The sequence below is a fragment of the Lytechinus pictus genome, chromosome 18, assembly GCF_037042905.1.
Source record: "Lytechinus pictus isolate F3 Inbred chromosome 18, Lp3.0, whole genome shotgun sequence".
Lineage (NCBI taxonomy): Eukaryota > Metazoa > Echinodermata > Echinoidea > Temnopleuroida > Toxopneustidae > Lytechinus > Lytechinus pictus.
The window spans coordinates 21,653,976-21,671,173 of NC_087262.1; the positions used below are offsets into that span (position 1 = coordinate 21,653,976).

At 34.9% G+C, this 17,198-nt stretch overlaps 1 protein-coding gene across 7 annotated transcripts in view; it reads left to right on the forward strand.

The window, feature by feature from the left end:
- Positions 1–17,198, forward strand: part of LOC129282120 (protocadherin-15-like) — a 46,823-nt gene that overhangs the window by 18,922 nt on the left and 10,703 nt on the right. For 2 of the 7 annotated variants that reach the window (XR_010296457.1, XM_064113044.1), the window contains exons 20-30: positions 130–242; positions 1,006–1,179; positions 1,720–1,877; positions 2,363–2,575; positions 2,989–3,227; positions 4,059–4,283; positions 5,008–5,100; positions 7,179–7,214; positions 11,404–11,442; positions 11,966–12,025; positions 13,613–13,673. Coding sequence is in view for 6 of the 7 variants with exons in the window: in XM_064113044.1 (XP_063969114.1) it covers positions 130–242; positions 1,006–1,179; positions 1,720–1,877; positions 2,363–2,575; positions 2,989–3,227; positions 4,059–4,283; positions 5,008–5,100; positions 7,179–7,214; positions 11,404–11,442; positions 11,966–12,025; positions 13,613–13,673 (1,411 nt within the window). In the remaining variant the exon portion in view is untranslated. Of the gene's footprint in view, positions 1–129; positions 243–1,005; positions 1,180–1,719; positions 1,878–2,362; positions 2,576–2,988; positions 3,228–4,058; positions 4,284–5,007; positions 5,101–7,178; positions 7,215–11,403; positions 11,443–11,965; positions 12,026–12,811; positions 12,833–13,612; positions 13,674–17,198 lie in introns of all 7 variants that reach the window. The other 5 variants (XM_064113046.1, XM_064113047.1, XM_064113045.1 and 2 more) reach the window with 5 other exon arrangements.

Genomic DNA, 17,198 nt, shown 5'->3' on the forward strand with positions numbered 1-17,198 from the left:
TGTCTATGCAAAAATGTAATGTGAAGTAAATGAAAAGAGATAAGATACAGATATAGTATAGAAAAATTCATAAGAAATATCTTGTAGGTTTGTAATCAGTTGTTTTGTCATATTACGTTCATTGTACAGTGTGGATGATGTGATGGAGGAAGAGGAACCTGGTGCTCTAGTGGCTGTCATCGAAGCCCAGGCCAATGTTGGAGATGTCATTGTATACTCCATAGTCAACTCAACTGACCCTAGTAAGTCATTAGGACATTTTTGTCACGTGCCTTGGACCTGTCTAATCTGCTGCTTCTGTTGTGACTGAAAGACAAATTATGGTGGATTAATGAGTAACAGTACTCAAATTCCAAACCATGATTAAATACAAGGTTTTAAAGTATTCCAGGCATGCATGGATCCAAAGGGGCCAATCTTGCAATGGCAACTTGTCCAAAACTTTTTTAGGGGGAAATGCTCCCCATGAATGGTTATAACCCTTTTTTTTTTTGGGGGGGGGGGTTGACAAAATATGTGGAAGAAAAAGACCCCCCTAGATCCTGGATCCACACAGCTGGATTGTTCTGATGGTCAATGGAACCAAGAGATTCCTGCATAAAGTCTATGGGAATTCAAGAATCCAGTAGCCAAAGTTCAACTCATGCAATGCTTCAACAAACATGTCTAAATAATCAAAATGTTTTGACTACAGGCGTCCAGCAAAACGATAAATGCTTTTTTGGAGTCTGCATAAAATGTAACTCGAATAAGTCAACATCAGCATTAGATTTCATAAGCAATTGATGTATAAGAAATTTTATGCATGTGTTTATATTTGGGTTTTCAGGTACCCTCATGCTAAATGTATAACTGATAATTTGATAGAGTGGCATTTTTGGTATTTCAAAAACATGGCTATGAATTTATTGTTATGCTTCGGTTACCAGTTTTTATTACCATTGATGTTCTCATACTTCTTCACAAGTCATGTTCTCACCTTCGTCCTATTAAATTCCTCTTAAGGTGCCTTCACAATGAATGCAAGTAACAATGTGGCTACGATCTACACCGCCAAGACTCTGGACCGTGAGCAGGTGAACAACTATTCTATCAAGGTCCAGGCCGACATACAGGGGGCTGAGCCTGATGAAAACACCCTACCAGAGGAGACTAACAGGAGACGGAAGCGCCAAGCAGGTAGGAAGTTACATGTAATCATGAATGCTCAAGCACCTGATCAGGGTAGGAGGGCTAAATTTAGCGAGGTAGTAGTATGTAGCACTTCAAAAAAGTGTACTAAGGGTGATATAAATGTTGCATGTTATTATTATTAGTAGTAATATTATTACTATTATTACATAGCCACAAAAGAATATATTCTCCGTGCATGTGAATTCCCCCTCCCCCTTAGTTTGGAAATTAAATTGATAAATTAAGACTACATGAAAGTGATGCCTCCTCCTTCTCTTAAAAGTTGATGAAATGATTTAGCTTCCGAAAATTGCACAGGAAGACAAATTATTTTTTCCTTCCTTTTAATTCAGCTTTTCATGCATTCACAATATTTTTGTTTGTTTTCAGAGTAGCTGTGAATGAGTCCTTATATGCATTATGCAATTTTCTTAACATTTTGTTTTCATCATTTTTTAACACATCTTGATTAGTACATATGAAGATTTATATACTGATTAGTATAAGTGTTTTGATCTTAGGCTTTTCATTTCTTTGATGTCACAGAGAACTCTGAAGTAGCGGAGCCTTCAGAACCGAACGTTGTCTATATCTATGTCAATGTTGCTGACATCAATGATAACGGACCTTACTTTCCAAAGACAAATTATTATGCTGGAGTCTCTACTGTAGCCAGGGTTGGGACACAAGTCATTCAAGTCGAGGTAAAAACAATGCATAGTAAACATCAGGGGAGTTATCAAACGAAACAGTGATTTTCACTGACAAATTTGTTCTCAACCAATCAGATGCTAAGTATTTCAGTAGCTTGAGAAAATCACTATTTCATGAAATGCCCCCCTTTGTGAGACTTTGAAATTCACAATATTTCACATTACAACATAACATATATGCTTTTCCTTTTCACCATAGTGATAAAGGAAATATCATTTTAGAGTTTCTGAAGTTTTCCATGATGATCTTATGATACTTGTTACATTAATAAAAAAAGACAATATATTTCAAATCTATTTGGAAAATTCCACATGTGAAAAGCAAAACCACCTTGTGTTTGATGACTTAATTTACAATTCATCACATGATTATCTTTTCTCCAATTTGACAGCAAGATTTTTAATATGTGAAGTATAATCTCCATGACAACATAAGTTCATGGAAAAATAAATCAATTCAATTTGTGTTCTAATAGGCCTTTGATGATGATGAGGGAGAGTATGCTATATCCAATCATTCCATCGTTCCTACGGAGGCAGGAAAGTGGTTGTTCAGGATAGACCAAAGAACGGGCATGATCGTTACCAACCAGAGCCTTGAGGGAGAAGCCGCTGGGGGCCAATTTGAATACGCTGTCACTGCAGATGATCCAAGCAATAGCTTCCAAACAAATTCGACGATGCTCAAGGTATGACGTTCATGCAATGTGGTTTGATTTTTTTTCATACTTAGTCATGGCTTAGATTTAGATTTATATTTATGCTAGGAAGATTAGTGGATCTTGTTAGTACCACATTTTGATATGGAAGTCAAATACACCCCTACCTGACATTCGTAACTAATTCTCATGGTGCAATATTTGGTCGAGATGGAGAACTGAGATAATCAAGTTTCATTAAGTTTGCTCTCTTTTTTCCTAGTTTTGCCTCCGAACTATTGATTATAATATTGTAATGTAGATATCCCAATATTATACCTTTATGTTTTATACGTTTATTGTAATCAAGATGAATTTACATAATTATATTGGTCACAGCCACACTAAAATAAGAAAGATAAAACCTAAGCATGGTGAATCATATCTCTTATCCTATTGTTTAGATATCTTTGATCGACAACTCTCATCGTGCCATCTTGGCTGGTGATATCGATCCAGATGTCATGAGAGAGAACCAAAACGCTCTTAGTGAAATCCTATCAGACGTCCTCAATGCAGACGTGACCATCGAGTATGTGAGCCCAAGAGAAGTTGAGAACAGTCTGGACACAACGGGATCAGACGTTCTCTTCTATGCTTTGGATGCTGAAGGGAACCCCATACTTGGAAAGAACATGGTTGAGTAAGTATACGTGACCTTTGATGGAGGAGTTAATAGAATGCATATGTAGGAAATTTACTTTGTTGGTGTCCTGCTTATATGTGTTTTTTAATGATGCACCATTTATGTATAATTATTTTCAATACGTATGTCTTTCATTCATGTATTTTTTAATATAGTAATTTAATGCATGCTGTTAATTTGTAAATCCCAGTACAAATTATCTCATGGATGTAATAATTTGAATTGATTTATAAGACTTTGTTGGTTAAAATTCCGAGCCACTGTTGCTTGTTTCTTATCAAGAATTCCTCACCTTGCTTTTTCCTTATCCATTATTTCCGGCAAAACAATGGATGATTAGGAAGCAAATGTGTTATCCTTTACTCGATGAAATATTCTAAAATACTAATGGACACAATTTCTGTCAATCTGTCATACAGAATTGTATGATAGATTGTCAAGCAAGTTACGAAAAGTAAAGTGCAAAGTTTCTAATTTAAGAAATTAAAAAATTGAGTTTTTGAAACTGGTACCCTATTTCATAAGGTTTTTTTTTGGATAGAGTGTTGAAATATTATGCCAATATTTGCTCTCACCATTCAAATGGCAGGATAGTTGCTTGATTAAAAGAAGAGCTTGTAGCTTAACCGTATTCAGTTTTTTGAAACTTAGGTTTATGATTGCAAAGTTTGATATATGGGTATGTAGGATAAGACATTGTAGTGATGATGAAATTTGCAGTAAATGTGATATTTAACTAGAACTACAAGATGGTACAAGTTGCTGATCCATTCTTAAATTATCATTTTTCAGAGATCATATCAATTTTTGTGTTCCTATTTTTTTTAGAATCTTGCGTTCTCAAAATACCTCACTCAACGAGCGTTATTCCTCCATCGTGGGTAATAAGACCATTACTGATATCAGGACGCCCACCGGTACAATCACAGGCCCTGGTGTCTTCCCTGGCTCTAGTGGACCTACGGTGGAAGCCATTGCTCTTATATGCCTCGCTTGTGTGCTGTTTGTCTGTGTGGTCATTGCCATAGGGGTGGTCATCATATCGTGGAAGAAGTAAGTTGAGAATAGTAATAAGGAATATAAGGAGTGTGGTGGGAAAGTAGAAGGAAGGATATGTAATATAAGGAGGAGAAATAAGGTATTGTAGTTTGGTTTTGATAGAGGTGGTGATGAAGGTGGTAAAGATGGTCATAATGATGATGATGGTGATGATGATGATGGTGATGATGGTGATGATGATGATGATGATGATGATGATGATGATGATGATGATGATGATGATGGTGATGATGATGGTGATGAAGATGATGATGATGATGATGATGGTGATGATGGTGATGATGGTGATGATGATGATGATGATGATGATGATGATGATGATGGTGATGAAGATGATGATGATGAATATGATGATGATAATGGTGATGATGGTGTTAGTGATGGTGATGATAATATCAATTATTTTGCTGATGTTGTGGTTAAGATGATGATTTTTATGATGATGATGATAATGGTGATAAGATAATAATAATAATATGATGATGATAATGGTCATCAGATGATCAGAAAATTATGATGATGATGATCATATTATGAAGATGTTACTGATGCTGCTGCTGCTGATGATAATGATACCACTAATAATGATGGTAATTAGGATAATAATTGTTAAGTAACTAAAGTTAGATTTTACAAACTCCATGAATATATTTTCACACAATAATTTCAGCATGTCATTCATATAAAACAAAACCGCATTATGTCCTCTTCATTCTAGACGAGAAATGGAGAAGGAGAAAGCAGGTCGAATGTATCTCCCAGCAATGTATAACACCTTCAATCCATATGGAAATGGGGACGACTTGGAAATGTAAGTTGATTTTTTTTCCCGTTTTATCTCATCTTTTAAAAAACCTCTGTAATGTTGGATACAGAGTACTAAGATTGACTTGAATGATTTGTATCAAACTGTGTCTAAATAGCATGACTCACAGGTTTATAGTTATATACATTTAGTACAGAATTTTACAAGAACACAGAAAATTCTCATGAATCTTTTTCTAGTTTCCCTGCCATATGAAGTTAATAATGTTGATTTTGGCAGAAAATGCCCTTCCATTTCAATAAATTATGTTTTCAACCAATTAATATACATATTTTATGTTACTCTCATGGAATCATACTGTTCCTATACATTGACACAGAGAACATAATTAGAATTGAATGATGTTATCAAAGTAGAACCACCTGTTTTTGTGTTTTTTTATGTTGAGTATCCATGATGGCATCATGCTTGGTTGAAGGGGTTCATCTACAAAATTTGATTAGCATAATCAAGTTGGAAATTATAATTGAATAAAATGTGTACAAGAAAATGATTAGGGTAATCATTTAAAAATAAAAACGTATTAATTAATGATCTTATTAATCTATATAACTTTCTTTATAAGCATTTTGAAGGAAATTCATTTTCTTGAGTAGTGTTTATTTGTAGCACATCAAAACAGACACAATTTGTCTATCTTTTGATATTTCTATGCACATTCTTTACCTTATGCTGCTCATCTTCTTTGAGATCAATAAACTGAGTTTTTTGTATGACTTTCTGCAGCTATCCTAGCACTTCTGCTTTAATGTGTATATATATATATTTTTTTTTTTACAATTCTTGTAAGCATATTCTTTTCATTTTATATAATCATCGTTATAATGACTTGAATATGATTTTGTAGAAATCTGCAGGCAATCTTAGAAGAAATTAATACTTTTGCCTGATGTTAAAAATGTATTTATTAGATAAACTGGAATCTAATTAAACTACTCAAATGAAATAAAATAAGATTTAGTGACCAGTTCTAGTAGTTATGTCAATTAGTATTGATTGTGGCCTTGCAGCAATAATGTATTTCATATTTCAACCTCTGTCAAACGAAATTATTAAATCATTAGAAGTGATTACAACATCTTAAGTGACTGATATCCCTTTTCCAAAGATCATGCAGTTAAATCTACTTACTTGTCTATGTATTTACCTCTTACGAATGTCTATTTGAAGAAATCTATATTAGGTTTTTCAATTCTTTATTCATTCAAATTCACTTAGAAAAAAAGTATACGTACAATGCAAAAAATTAGAAGTGCATAAAAATACAAAATATCATCATATTGTAAATAAACAAAACATTGCCAAAATCATCGCACGAATGAGAACTTGAGGAAAAGGAAAATTCGAGTTTGGGTATATGCATTACTATGCAAATCAGTAAGCTTTGGTAGGTGTTTCTTTCATTTACTTCTAGATAATTGTTACCAATTCTGTTGATATCCCTTTTTGTTTTGAACTCAACCATTCCATTTGAGTCTTAGGGTAATTTTGGGGTCATCTATATTTAAGGGACTAGTTGTTCCCTATTTTGCGAATTGGACCATTCCATTAGAGGTGCTTGTAAAGTCATTTGTGTATACTGTTGGAAGGGACCTTTACTGATGAAGTATCTCACTGCCATCTGCTATATTTACTAGTGTTGCTTGCTTATACTCAGAGCATAGTGTCCCGATAAATTGAAATTGAGTCCCTACGTATACATTGGCATCCTCACTTGTGATATTCGTATGTGTGATAAATTAGACCATTCCATGAGAGTTATAGGGTAATTCTAGGTTTTTTTTTATATCGAATGGACTAATTGCGTATCCTCTGCTTGCTGCACATTGATCACTTCTTCTGCTTGATTCATACTCAGGGAAAAGTGTCCTGATAAAGTGAAATTTTGTCCCCCACTTCTCTTCATTGGAATCAACTCTGTTAATATTAATGTGTGATAGATTTGATCATTCCATAAGAGTTGTAGGATGGTTCTAGAGTAGTTTATATTGGAGGGACTGGTTGAGTATCTTATTTTGCTTTCTGCATATCTTCACTTCTTCTGCTTGCTTGATGATACTCAGGGCCCAGTGTCCTGATAAAGCCTTTCTGCCTTCCACGTAAGTCTCTCTGTCACTAATAAAGTCTGTTTATTTTCCCATCACCTTGTGTTTTGTTAAAATTGTTGCACACATCTACACATCTGTTGATCAATATGAAGCCTTAATTGTGAATGAAGTATTGCGTTATTTCATTTCTTATTTATGTATACCTGTTCACAACCAATTCATTATTGATGACTTGTCGTTGTTGCTTTTTCTGATCATGTGTCATTTTTCTGTTCATTCCTTTTGGCACTGAAATCTAGAATTTTCATATAATAAATTATATATTCTTATATGTATGTGTAAATATTGTTAATATATAATGAACAGCTGCAGGTTTGGATAATTTCTTTTAAGTATTTTCTTTTACTTCTCCTGGATCCTTAATCTAAAGTAAATGAAAACTTAGAGGATTATAATTACACAACAAGATATGGGGACCGTTTCATAAAGGACTTGCATCTGTTGTAACTTTGCCATTATGGTAACTACCATGGAAACCTTGATTCTGATTGGCTGCTGAGCCCTGTTACCATAGCAGTTGTCATTATGGCAAAGTTACAACAGTTGCAAGTCCTTTATGAAACGGGCCCATGATCTTAAAAATAAGTAATTCTGAATGGGCCTGTCTCTGTAGTAGATTGTGTATTCAACTTTTCAACTTCATAAATTCACACATTTCCAGTTTTTTATTTGGCTATCTTAATTGTACTCATTCTAAGTTTTATTTCCCATCCCCCACATGCCCTTACTATTTTCTATTTAACGGGGATCCTCTAAGATCATTGAAAGAGACATAATCCTGTATATTGTAGTGCAGTTTATTGTTTTATCATTCATTTGCATTATTGTCCCAGGAACCACTTGGAATTGACCATCAGTTGATCTTTTTGAAACAGATAAAAAGATCATTGTTATTTTTTATGCTGTTTATTCTTATCACTTCCATTGTTATGCTCATTTTCTTTTGGTCATTTTTTTTCTGCATGCAAGTGTATGCCTATATATCATTTATACTGTGCTGTCAGTCGGTATACACTATTTTGTGATATTTATGTATTTTAATCTGTGAAAGATTGTGTGGATGAAGCAATGATCTTTGATATTCATATAAATTCTTCTTAGATTATGCATTTTTTTGTGTATGTGATACACGCATGTATATCAGCCCGAAGTCACAAAAGGGATTTTAATTTTGTGATCTGAATACATGTACATGGGTTTGATTTATTTAGCAAATGCATGTATATTGAGAAAAGGTCTAATGTCGATTGTGTGTATTATCACAGTGCACTAAATTCACACATGTTTCTATGGGTAGGGCATCGATGAGCCTACATTTTTTAATTGACTTGATTTACTTTAACTGTGGAGTCTGACCTTAGTAACAAACAGAAATAAGCAAATTTCAAAATTAGCTTTTCAAAAGTGTGCATTCATTTTTGTCTTGCCTGCATATAGATCTAGTTCATAAAACTTGGACATAGGGGTATTGGTGCATCACTGCAGATCCTGCCTGAGTTTCAGTTCACATGACCAAGGTCAAAGGTCATTTAGGGTCAACAAACTTTGACCATGTTGGGGGTATTTGTGGAATTGTCATAACTTTAGAATTTATAGTTCTAGTTGCTGAAACTTGGACATAAGAGCAATCATGAATTCCTAAATATCCTGTGTGAGTTTCAGGTCACATGACCAAAGTCAAATGTCATTTAGGGTCAACAAACTTTGGTAATGTTGGGGGTATTTGTGGAATTGTCATCATAACTTTAAAAGTTTATGGATCTCGTTTATGAAACTTGGACATAAGAGCAACCATGTATCCCTGAACATCCTCTGCGCATTTCCAGTCACATGGCAAAAGTCAAAGGCCATTTAAGGTCAATGATTTTCGGCAGTGTTGGGGGTATTTGTTGAATTGGCATCATACCTTAGAAACTTTATGGATCTAGTTCATGAAACATAGACATAAGGGTAATCAAGTATGAATGATTGTTTTGCAAAAGTATTGAGTCACATGATCAAGGTCAAAGGTCATTTGGGTCAATGGACATCGTATTCTATTATCATATTAATGTTTTCTTTTCTGAATTATTTTTCAATAGTTTTCAAAGTCAGTAGAGCTCCTATATCAATACGCGTAATGCAGGCGAGACTGCCAGAGGCGTTCCACTTGTTTAACTTTTTTCCAGTGCTTGAAATTTACAAAATCAATGAAATATGCATAAAATATTATTCAAAACACAGATTTAAAACCACCTTTGTGAATTCAGACTATACTATATGTTGTAGCTGCACAGATCTATGTTTCTTCTATTATTGTATCTTGTCTTTGTGCAACCATTGTAAGATATATTTAACAATATCATGTCAATGTATACTTTGTACACAAATATGAATGTTTATATTCTTGAGCATTTTTTACCTTTTGGCCAATATTCAATTGCTTCTGCAAATCAGCAAAGTTTGATATTCAATGCATGTTTATGTTTTGAATGTAGTTTTATAAAATTTATCAGAATATAATATTGAAATGGAACACTTCTTCATGAATTTTGTGCCAGAATCACATTAAGTAGAATAATAAAGAGCGCAATTCTTTATCTTCTTTTTTTTTATTCAGATAATATATTCTTACATCATCTTCCATTGTGAATTTCAAGATTCTCGTCTAGTCACATCATATGTTAAACCCTTCTTAAATCAATTAAACTGTATGTAATGAAACATGAAGTTATTCATTACAATTTGATTTATGCTTTTTTACTATTTCTGATATAATGAGTTTGTCCATCAATTGATTCATTCATTTATCAAATATTTCATTCATTTCCTTATTTATTCATTTATTCATCTATTTACTCACATATTCTCTTAATCATTTATCCATTCATTAATTCATTCATTCATTCATTCACTCATTCATTCACTCACTCATTCATTCATTCACTCATTCATTCATTCACTCATTCATTCATTCGCTCATTCATTCATTCATTCACTCATTCATTCACTCATTCATTCATTCGCTCATTCATTCATTCACTCATTCATTCACTCATTCATTCATTCATTCACTCATTCATTCATTCACTCATTCATTCATTCACTCATTCATTCGTTCACTCATTCATTCATTCACTCATTCATTCATTCACTCATTCATTCATTCATTCATTCATTCATTCATTCACTCATTCACTCATTCATTCATTCACTCATTCACTCATTCATTCATTCACTCATTCACTCACTCATTAATTCATTCACTCATTCATTCATTCACTCATTCACTCATTCACTCATTCATTCATTCACTCATTCACTCATTCATTCATTCATTCATTCATTCATTCATTCATTCACTCATTCACTCATTCATTCATTCACTCATTCACTCACTCATTAATTCATTCACTCATTCATTCATTCCTTATTCATTAATTCATTCACTCATTCATTCACTCACTCATTCATTCATTCATTCACTCACTCATTCATTCATTCATTCACTCATTCATTCATTCACTCATTCATTCATTCGCTCATTCATTCATTCACTCATTCATTCACTCATTCATTCATTCGCTCATTCATTCATTCGCTCATTCATTCATTCATTCATTCACTCATTCATTCATTCACTCATTCATTCATTCACTCATTCATTCATTCACTCATTCATTCGTTCACTCATTCATTCATTCACTCATTCATTCATTCACTCATTCACTCATTCATTCATTCACTCATTCATTCATTCACTCATTCACTCATTCATTCATTCACTCATTCACTCATTCATTCATTCACTCACTCATTAATTCATTCACTCATTCATTCATTCACTCATTCACTCATTCATTCATTCACTCATTCACTCATTCATTCATTCATTCATTCATTCATTCATTCATTCATTCATTCACTCATTCACTCATTCATTCATTCACTCATTCACTCACTCATTAATTCACTCATTCATTAATTCCTTATTCATTAATTCATTCACTCATTCATTCACTCACTCATTCATTCATTCATTCACTCATTCATTCATTCACTCATTCATTCAGTTAGTAATTCATGTAAAAAAAAAAAAAATCTGCTTACAGCTGCATCCACAGAGACCTGCCTGGGAACATATTTTCTTAATAATTTTTTTCATATAAAACATAAAATGAATTTTGTATAATTTTCACAGATCTAATCCTGTATATTATGATGATCAGTCAATTCAAGCGTGAGTAGGCATTTATTAATATATTTTCCAAATTGTTAATGATATGTTTTATATCTTTTCATTTGATGTACTTTTCATCCATTAATGTGTGGAATTGAAATCATTTTCACCTTCAGTGTTTTACTACTAACATGAACATCTCTTCCAAAAGGTTTTAACTTTTCCTTTTCTTTCTTTCATTTATGGGATATGAATTAATTTAGATGGTTTAAGCTATTCTCATTTCATTATTAAACTTATCATAAATCATTTATTCATTAATATTCATCCATTAATAATGTGATTATTCAAAGGTAATTGGCATTTAACATTAATAAGCAAAACTTATAAAACTGATCATGGAAGATTTTAGGTCAAAGTGACAATCAACTTTTATGGGAATTACTGTACTGACACATGCAAATAGCAGTTTGAAATTATAATGGTACACTGTTAGAATAAGTTACAAACAATACATGTGATTATAACTTGAGTTTATTAAAAAGAAATAAAGAAAATTGTATTATTTATCATATTACCAAAGTGAGAAACCAGGAGGAGGACGATTCAAAAAGCAAAAGAATTCCAAGGGTTCAAAGAAAAGGTTTGTTTGAACGAAAATAGTAGAAGCCTGGAGATATTCCCAATTGCATTCAGTAGCGTGACACTACCTAATTATGCATTGCTTGACCCAAAGCTCAGAACCCAAGTTAAGAAACAAAAAAATACATACCTCTAATATGTAATATTCTGCTAAGCATTAGTATAGTGGTTGCAATATGGAGAATGGGTAAAAGGGAAGACCCGTATTAGATACCATAGAAAATGCATGATTGAATGAAGTACTAGCATTAAGGGTAGTGTTATCTAAATGTATTTCTTTCAATGTATGCACGATTTTTTCTCCTGGTATTTAGAGAGAATCTGTCCCTTCTATATAATAATAATAATAAGCATGCTGTGTAATATACCTTCTGCTTCTCATATGACTATGGTAGATAGTTTATGATGTATGTTTTTTGTATCATCTTTCCCACTTATCAATCTTTCTGCATTTTTGCAAATCTATATAAATGCATGCCTATAAATCATTTGTGAAATATCATTGCTCCCACATTATTTCTGAAATCAATGATTGCTTGTGTACGTTCCTTTCCCCAATAAATGTTTGTGTTTCCATTGTTTTCTCAATTTTTGCACTCAAATGGATCTTTGTAAATGAATTGTAAGCATTGATTTTCCAGATGAGATGGTTGATAAAAGGAGGCAGTGATTATCTGTTTTTACAGCATTTTTCAATTCCTTAAAACTTCTAAAATGTTATGAAATGGAATTATTGTGCTCTTTCTAAACAAGATATTTGCTTTCTTTGATCCTTTCTGGTTTGCAGCGGTGATGATATGTTTCCAAAGTAAGTGCAATATTCAAACAAATTACCAAAAATATACTCTATGCTAGCAATACATATTCTGCATCTATAATTGCTGCTGAGAGTCGTTTTGTAATTATTTATCCTATATCACTATTGTATTAAATAATTAGAAGCACTACTTTACTTTGATAATAGAATCCAAGTTGTCCAAATGCAGGTATTAAAAATGGTAATGCAGAGGTATATCAAGAAATTTTGAAGTTTTTTGACAATGCTAATTGTCATAGGTGGAAAACATAGTTTACACTTATCAGCCGAATTTTGATTTAATATTTTATCATAGTTTATTATGTAATTATACTAAGTAATATTTTAATTTAATAGGCTGTGTAGCATGTGCATGAATTGCCCTTTCATCCTGTTCTATCCCCATTTGTTCTCAATCATTGTATTGCAGTGAAGTTCTGATCATCATATATTATGTGTACATATGTGGATCTATAAAACATAGTGATTATATGGCATTTATATATTGTTTCATTTATGGTTAATGATAAATATGATTGATTTTAAGGGAGGGCTGTGTTAGTTCATTTATTGAAATATTATGAGAAATGGCAAGGTATGTTGAAATTTTTCTTGTTTACCATGCCCTAGAAAGTAAATCATGACCATAATATTGGAGTTCAAAATGTATGAAGAATTTCTTAATTGATTCATATATCAATCTTTACTTGTGTTGTATGATTGATGATGTAAGTATTTGTACATAGAGAATGACAATTGCTTAGAACATTTTATGTCATTTCTTAATTTTAGTGGTACTCCCAGCTTTCTAGCGAGCGATCAGCTTGATGGGCAGTTTGATGGGGAAACACAGGTATGTTTAGTTTGGAGGAAGTACTTTACAATCTACTCTGATTTTTTTTTAAATTTATGTCTCTTTTTTGTTTACGTTTTTGCTTCTTATACTAAAATGATAGAAAAAAAAAGGATTGAAATAGTAGTTTGGTGGTCACTTGTTTGTAAATAGATGTGTGGTCGATGAGTGTGTAAGGTAACAGGTGGATGGGGGATGTTAGTGGGTGAGTAGTTAGTTATTGGTTAGTGCATTTATTGTTTGGTGACAGAGGTAATATAACACGTGTGTGTGTGTGTGGTTTGGGAGGGTGATGTGGGTGGATTGGTGGGTTTGTGAGTTGGTAGGATAGTAAGTGGTGGTTGAGTGCACGAGTGGGGTTCTATGACAGTTGGTGGGTTACCATGATGTGGGTGTGTGGGGATGGTGGTGGGTTAATCTGATGTGTATGTGTTTTGGAGGGGGTTTGATTGGATGGATAGGTTGGTGGAGAGGCTGGATAGTAAGTGGTCAGGTGATCGAGTTTGTGAGTGTGTTTATTTGACAGGTGGTGTGTTTAAGCGATTTGTTGGTGGGGGAGGGGTGCGTTGGTAAGTTGGCAGGATAGTAAGTTGTGAGGTGATTGTGTGTGTTTATTTGACAGTTGGTTGGTTAACCTGATGTGGTTGTGTGGGTTGGGAGGGTGTGGGTGGATGGATAGGCTGGAGAGGCTGGATAGTAAGTGGTCAGGTGATCGAGTTTGTGAGTGTGTTTATTTGACAGGTGGTGTGTTTAAGCGATTTGTTGGTGGGGGAGGGGTGCGTTGGTAAGTTGGCAGGATAGTAAGTTGTGAGGTGATTGTGTGTGTTTATTTGACAGTTGGTTGGTTAACCTGATGTGGTTGTGTGGGTTGGGAGGGTGTGGGTGGATGGATAGGCTGGATGGGCTGGATAGTAAGTGGTCAGGTGAGTTTGTGAGTGTTTATTTGATGGTTGATGGGGGTAAGCTGATGTGGGTTGGTAGTGTGGGTGGATGGATGGGATGATTACTAGGTAGGATAAGTGGTTAGGTGAGTTTGTGAGTGGGTTTATTTGACAGGTGGTGTGTTTAACTGATGTGTTTGTGGGGGAGGGGTGTGGGTGGATGGGGGTGGGTTGGGTATTTGGCAGGATAATAAGTTGTGAGGTGATTGTGTGAGTGGTTTATTTGAAGGTTGGTTAACCTGATGTGGTTGTGTAGGTTAGGAGGGTGGATCATAGTTTCGATCATCGAAACAGAGGGGGTGTGGGTGGATGGATGGGTTGGTGGATAGGCTGGACAGTAAGTGGTCAGGTGAGTTTGTGTGTTTATTTGATGTGGTAACCTGATGTGGGTGTGTAGTGTGGGTGGATGGGTGGGATGATTACTAGGTAGGATAAGTGGTTAGGTGAGTTTGTGAGTGGGTTTATTTGACAGGTGGTGTGTTTAACCGATGTGTTTGTGGGGGAGGGGTGTGGGTGGATGGGGGTGGGTTGGGTAGTTGGCAGGATAGTAAGTTGTGAGGTGATTGTGTGAGTGGGTTTATTTGACAGTTGGTTGGTTAACCTGATGTGGTTGTGTGGGTTGGGAGGGGGTGTGGGTGGCTGGATGGATGGGTTGGTGGAAAGGCTGGATAGTAAGTGGTCAGGTGATTGAGTTTGTGAGTGTGTTTATTTGATGGTTGGTGGGGTAACCTGATGTGGGTGTGTAGTGTGGGTGAATGGGTGAGATGATGGCTAGTGAGGATTAGTAGTTAGGTGAGTTTGTGAGTGGGTTTATTTGACAGGTGGTGTGTTTAATTGATGTGTTTGTGGAGGAGGGGTGTGTTGGTGGATGGGGGTGGGGGTATTTGGCAGGATAGTAAGTTGTGTGAGTGGGTTTATTCGACGGTTGGTTAACCTGATGTGGTTGTGTGGGTTGGGAGGGGGTGTGGGTGGCTGGATGGATGGGTTGGTGGATAGGCTGGATAGTAAGTGGTCAGGTGAGTTTGTGAGTGTATTTATTTGACCGGTGGTGGGTTAACTTGATGTGGGTGTGTAGTGTGGGTGGATGGGTGGGATGATTACTAGGTAGGATAAGTAGTTAGGTGAGTTTATGAGTGGGTTTATTTTATTCTTGGTGGGTTGACCTAATGTGGGATTGTGGTTTGGGTGGTGTGGTTTGGGTAGTTGGCATAAGTAAGTAGTGTAGTGAGTTTATGTGTGGGTTTATTTGCTATTGTTGAATAAACCCGATGTGAGTTAGTTGGTAGGATGGTGTGGGTGGATGGATTGGTTGGGTAGTGGGCTGGATAGTAAGTTATGAGGTGAGTTTGTGAGTGGGTTTAATTGACAGTTGTTGGGTTGATCCGATGTGGGTGTGTGGTATGGGTGGATGGGGGTGGGTTGGGTAGTTGGTCGGATAGGAAGAGGTGAGGTGAATTTGTGCATTATTTTATTTCACAGTTGGTAAGAGGGATGGTGAGTACATGTCTGAGTTGATAGGTTAGTTATCTGGATTGTGTGTCTGTGGATTGGATGTGTTGTTTTACAAGTAGCATGGTTGGTTAGCTGGGAGGGGGAGAGGTTGGATAAGTAATTGATTAGTTGAGTTGGATTTGTGGATCATTGGGTGGATTATGTGTTGGGTTGAAATTGATGGACTGAGTTATAAAAACTGTTTTTAATGAACAAACGATCTGTCCAAAATTTATGATATTATCAAATTAAGGATATCCATTGGTCGATTTGTGTTTTGGGTAATGTTCTATGTATGATTTTTAAATTTATTGACCTAAATTTATGTAAATGATAAGATATAATAGACAAAGGCTATGAATCCATACTGGTGTTACTCGATTTCTCTTCAGCGTTTGACACGATCAGACATGATATGTTGCTGAAAAGACTGAAGGACAGGTTTGGAATATGTGGTCTTGCTTACAGTTGGTTTGAATCCTATCTAAAAAACAGACAACAGAAAGTTGTTATAGATGGTTACGAGTCTTCAGTCCATGTATCTGATATAGGTGTGCCCCATGGTTCGGTAGTCGGCCCTATGTTATTTACTATGTTTTCGTCTCCGTTGGGAGATGTAATAAAGGCCAATCAAATGTCAGGGATGTGTTATGCTGACGACACACAGATATATGTATCTTTCAAACCATGTGATTTTCAGAGGGCAATATCCCAGGTTGAGTGTTGTGTAAAAGAGATAAAGCAATGGTCAATTCTAAATGGTCTCAAACTAAATGACGAGAAAACAGAGGTTTTACACATAACATCTCGATTTCGTAGAAGATTACAACTTCCCCTGATTAAGATAAATGATGTTTCTATTGTTCCTAGTGTCTCAGCCAGAAATCTGGGTGTTACGTTTGATCAGCATATGGCATTGGACAAATTTGTCTCGGCAAAGTGTAAATCTGCCTCGTTTGCCCTATATAAACTTGGAAAGATTCGTTCTTGTTTGGACTCTAAAACAACAAAGAAACTTGTTCAGGCTCTCGTGACATGTCACTTAGATTATTGTAATAGTTTGCTTTGTAACATGGCTGATACTCAGCTATCT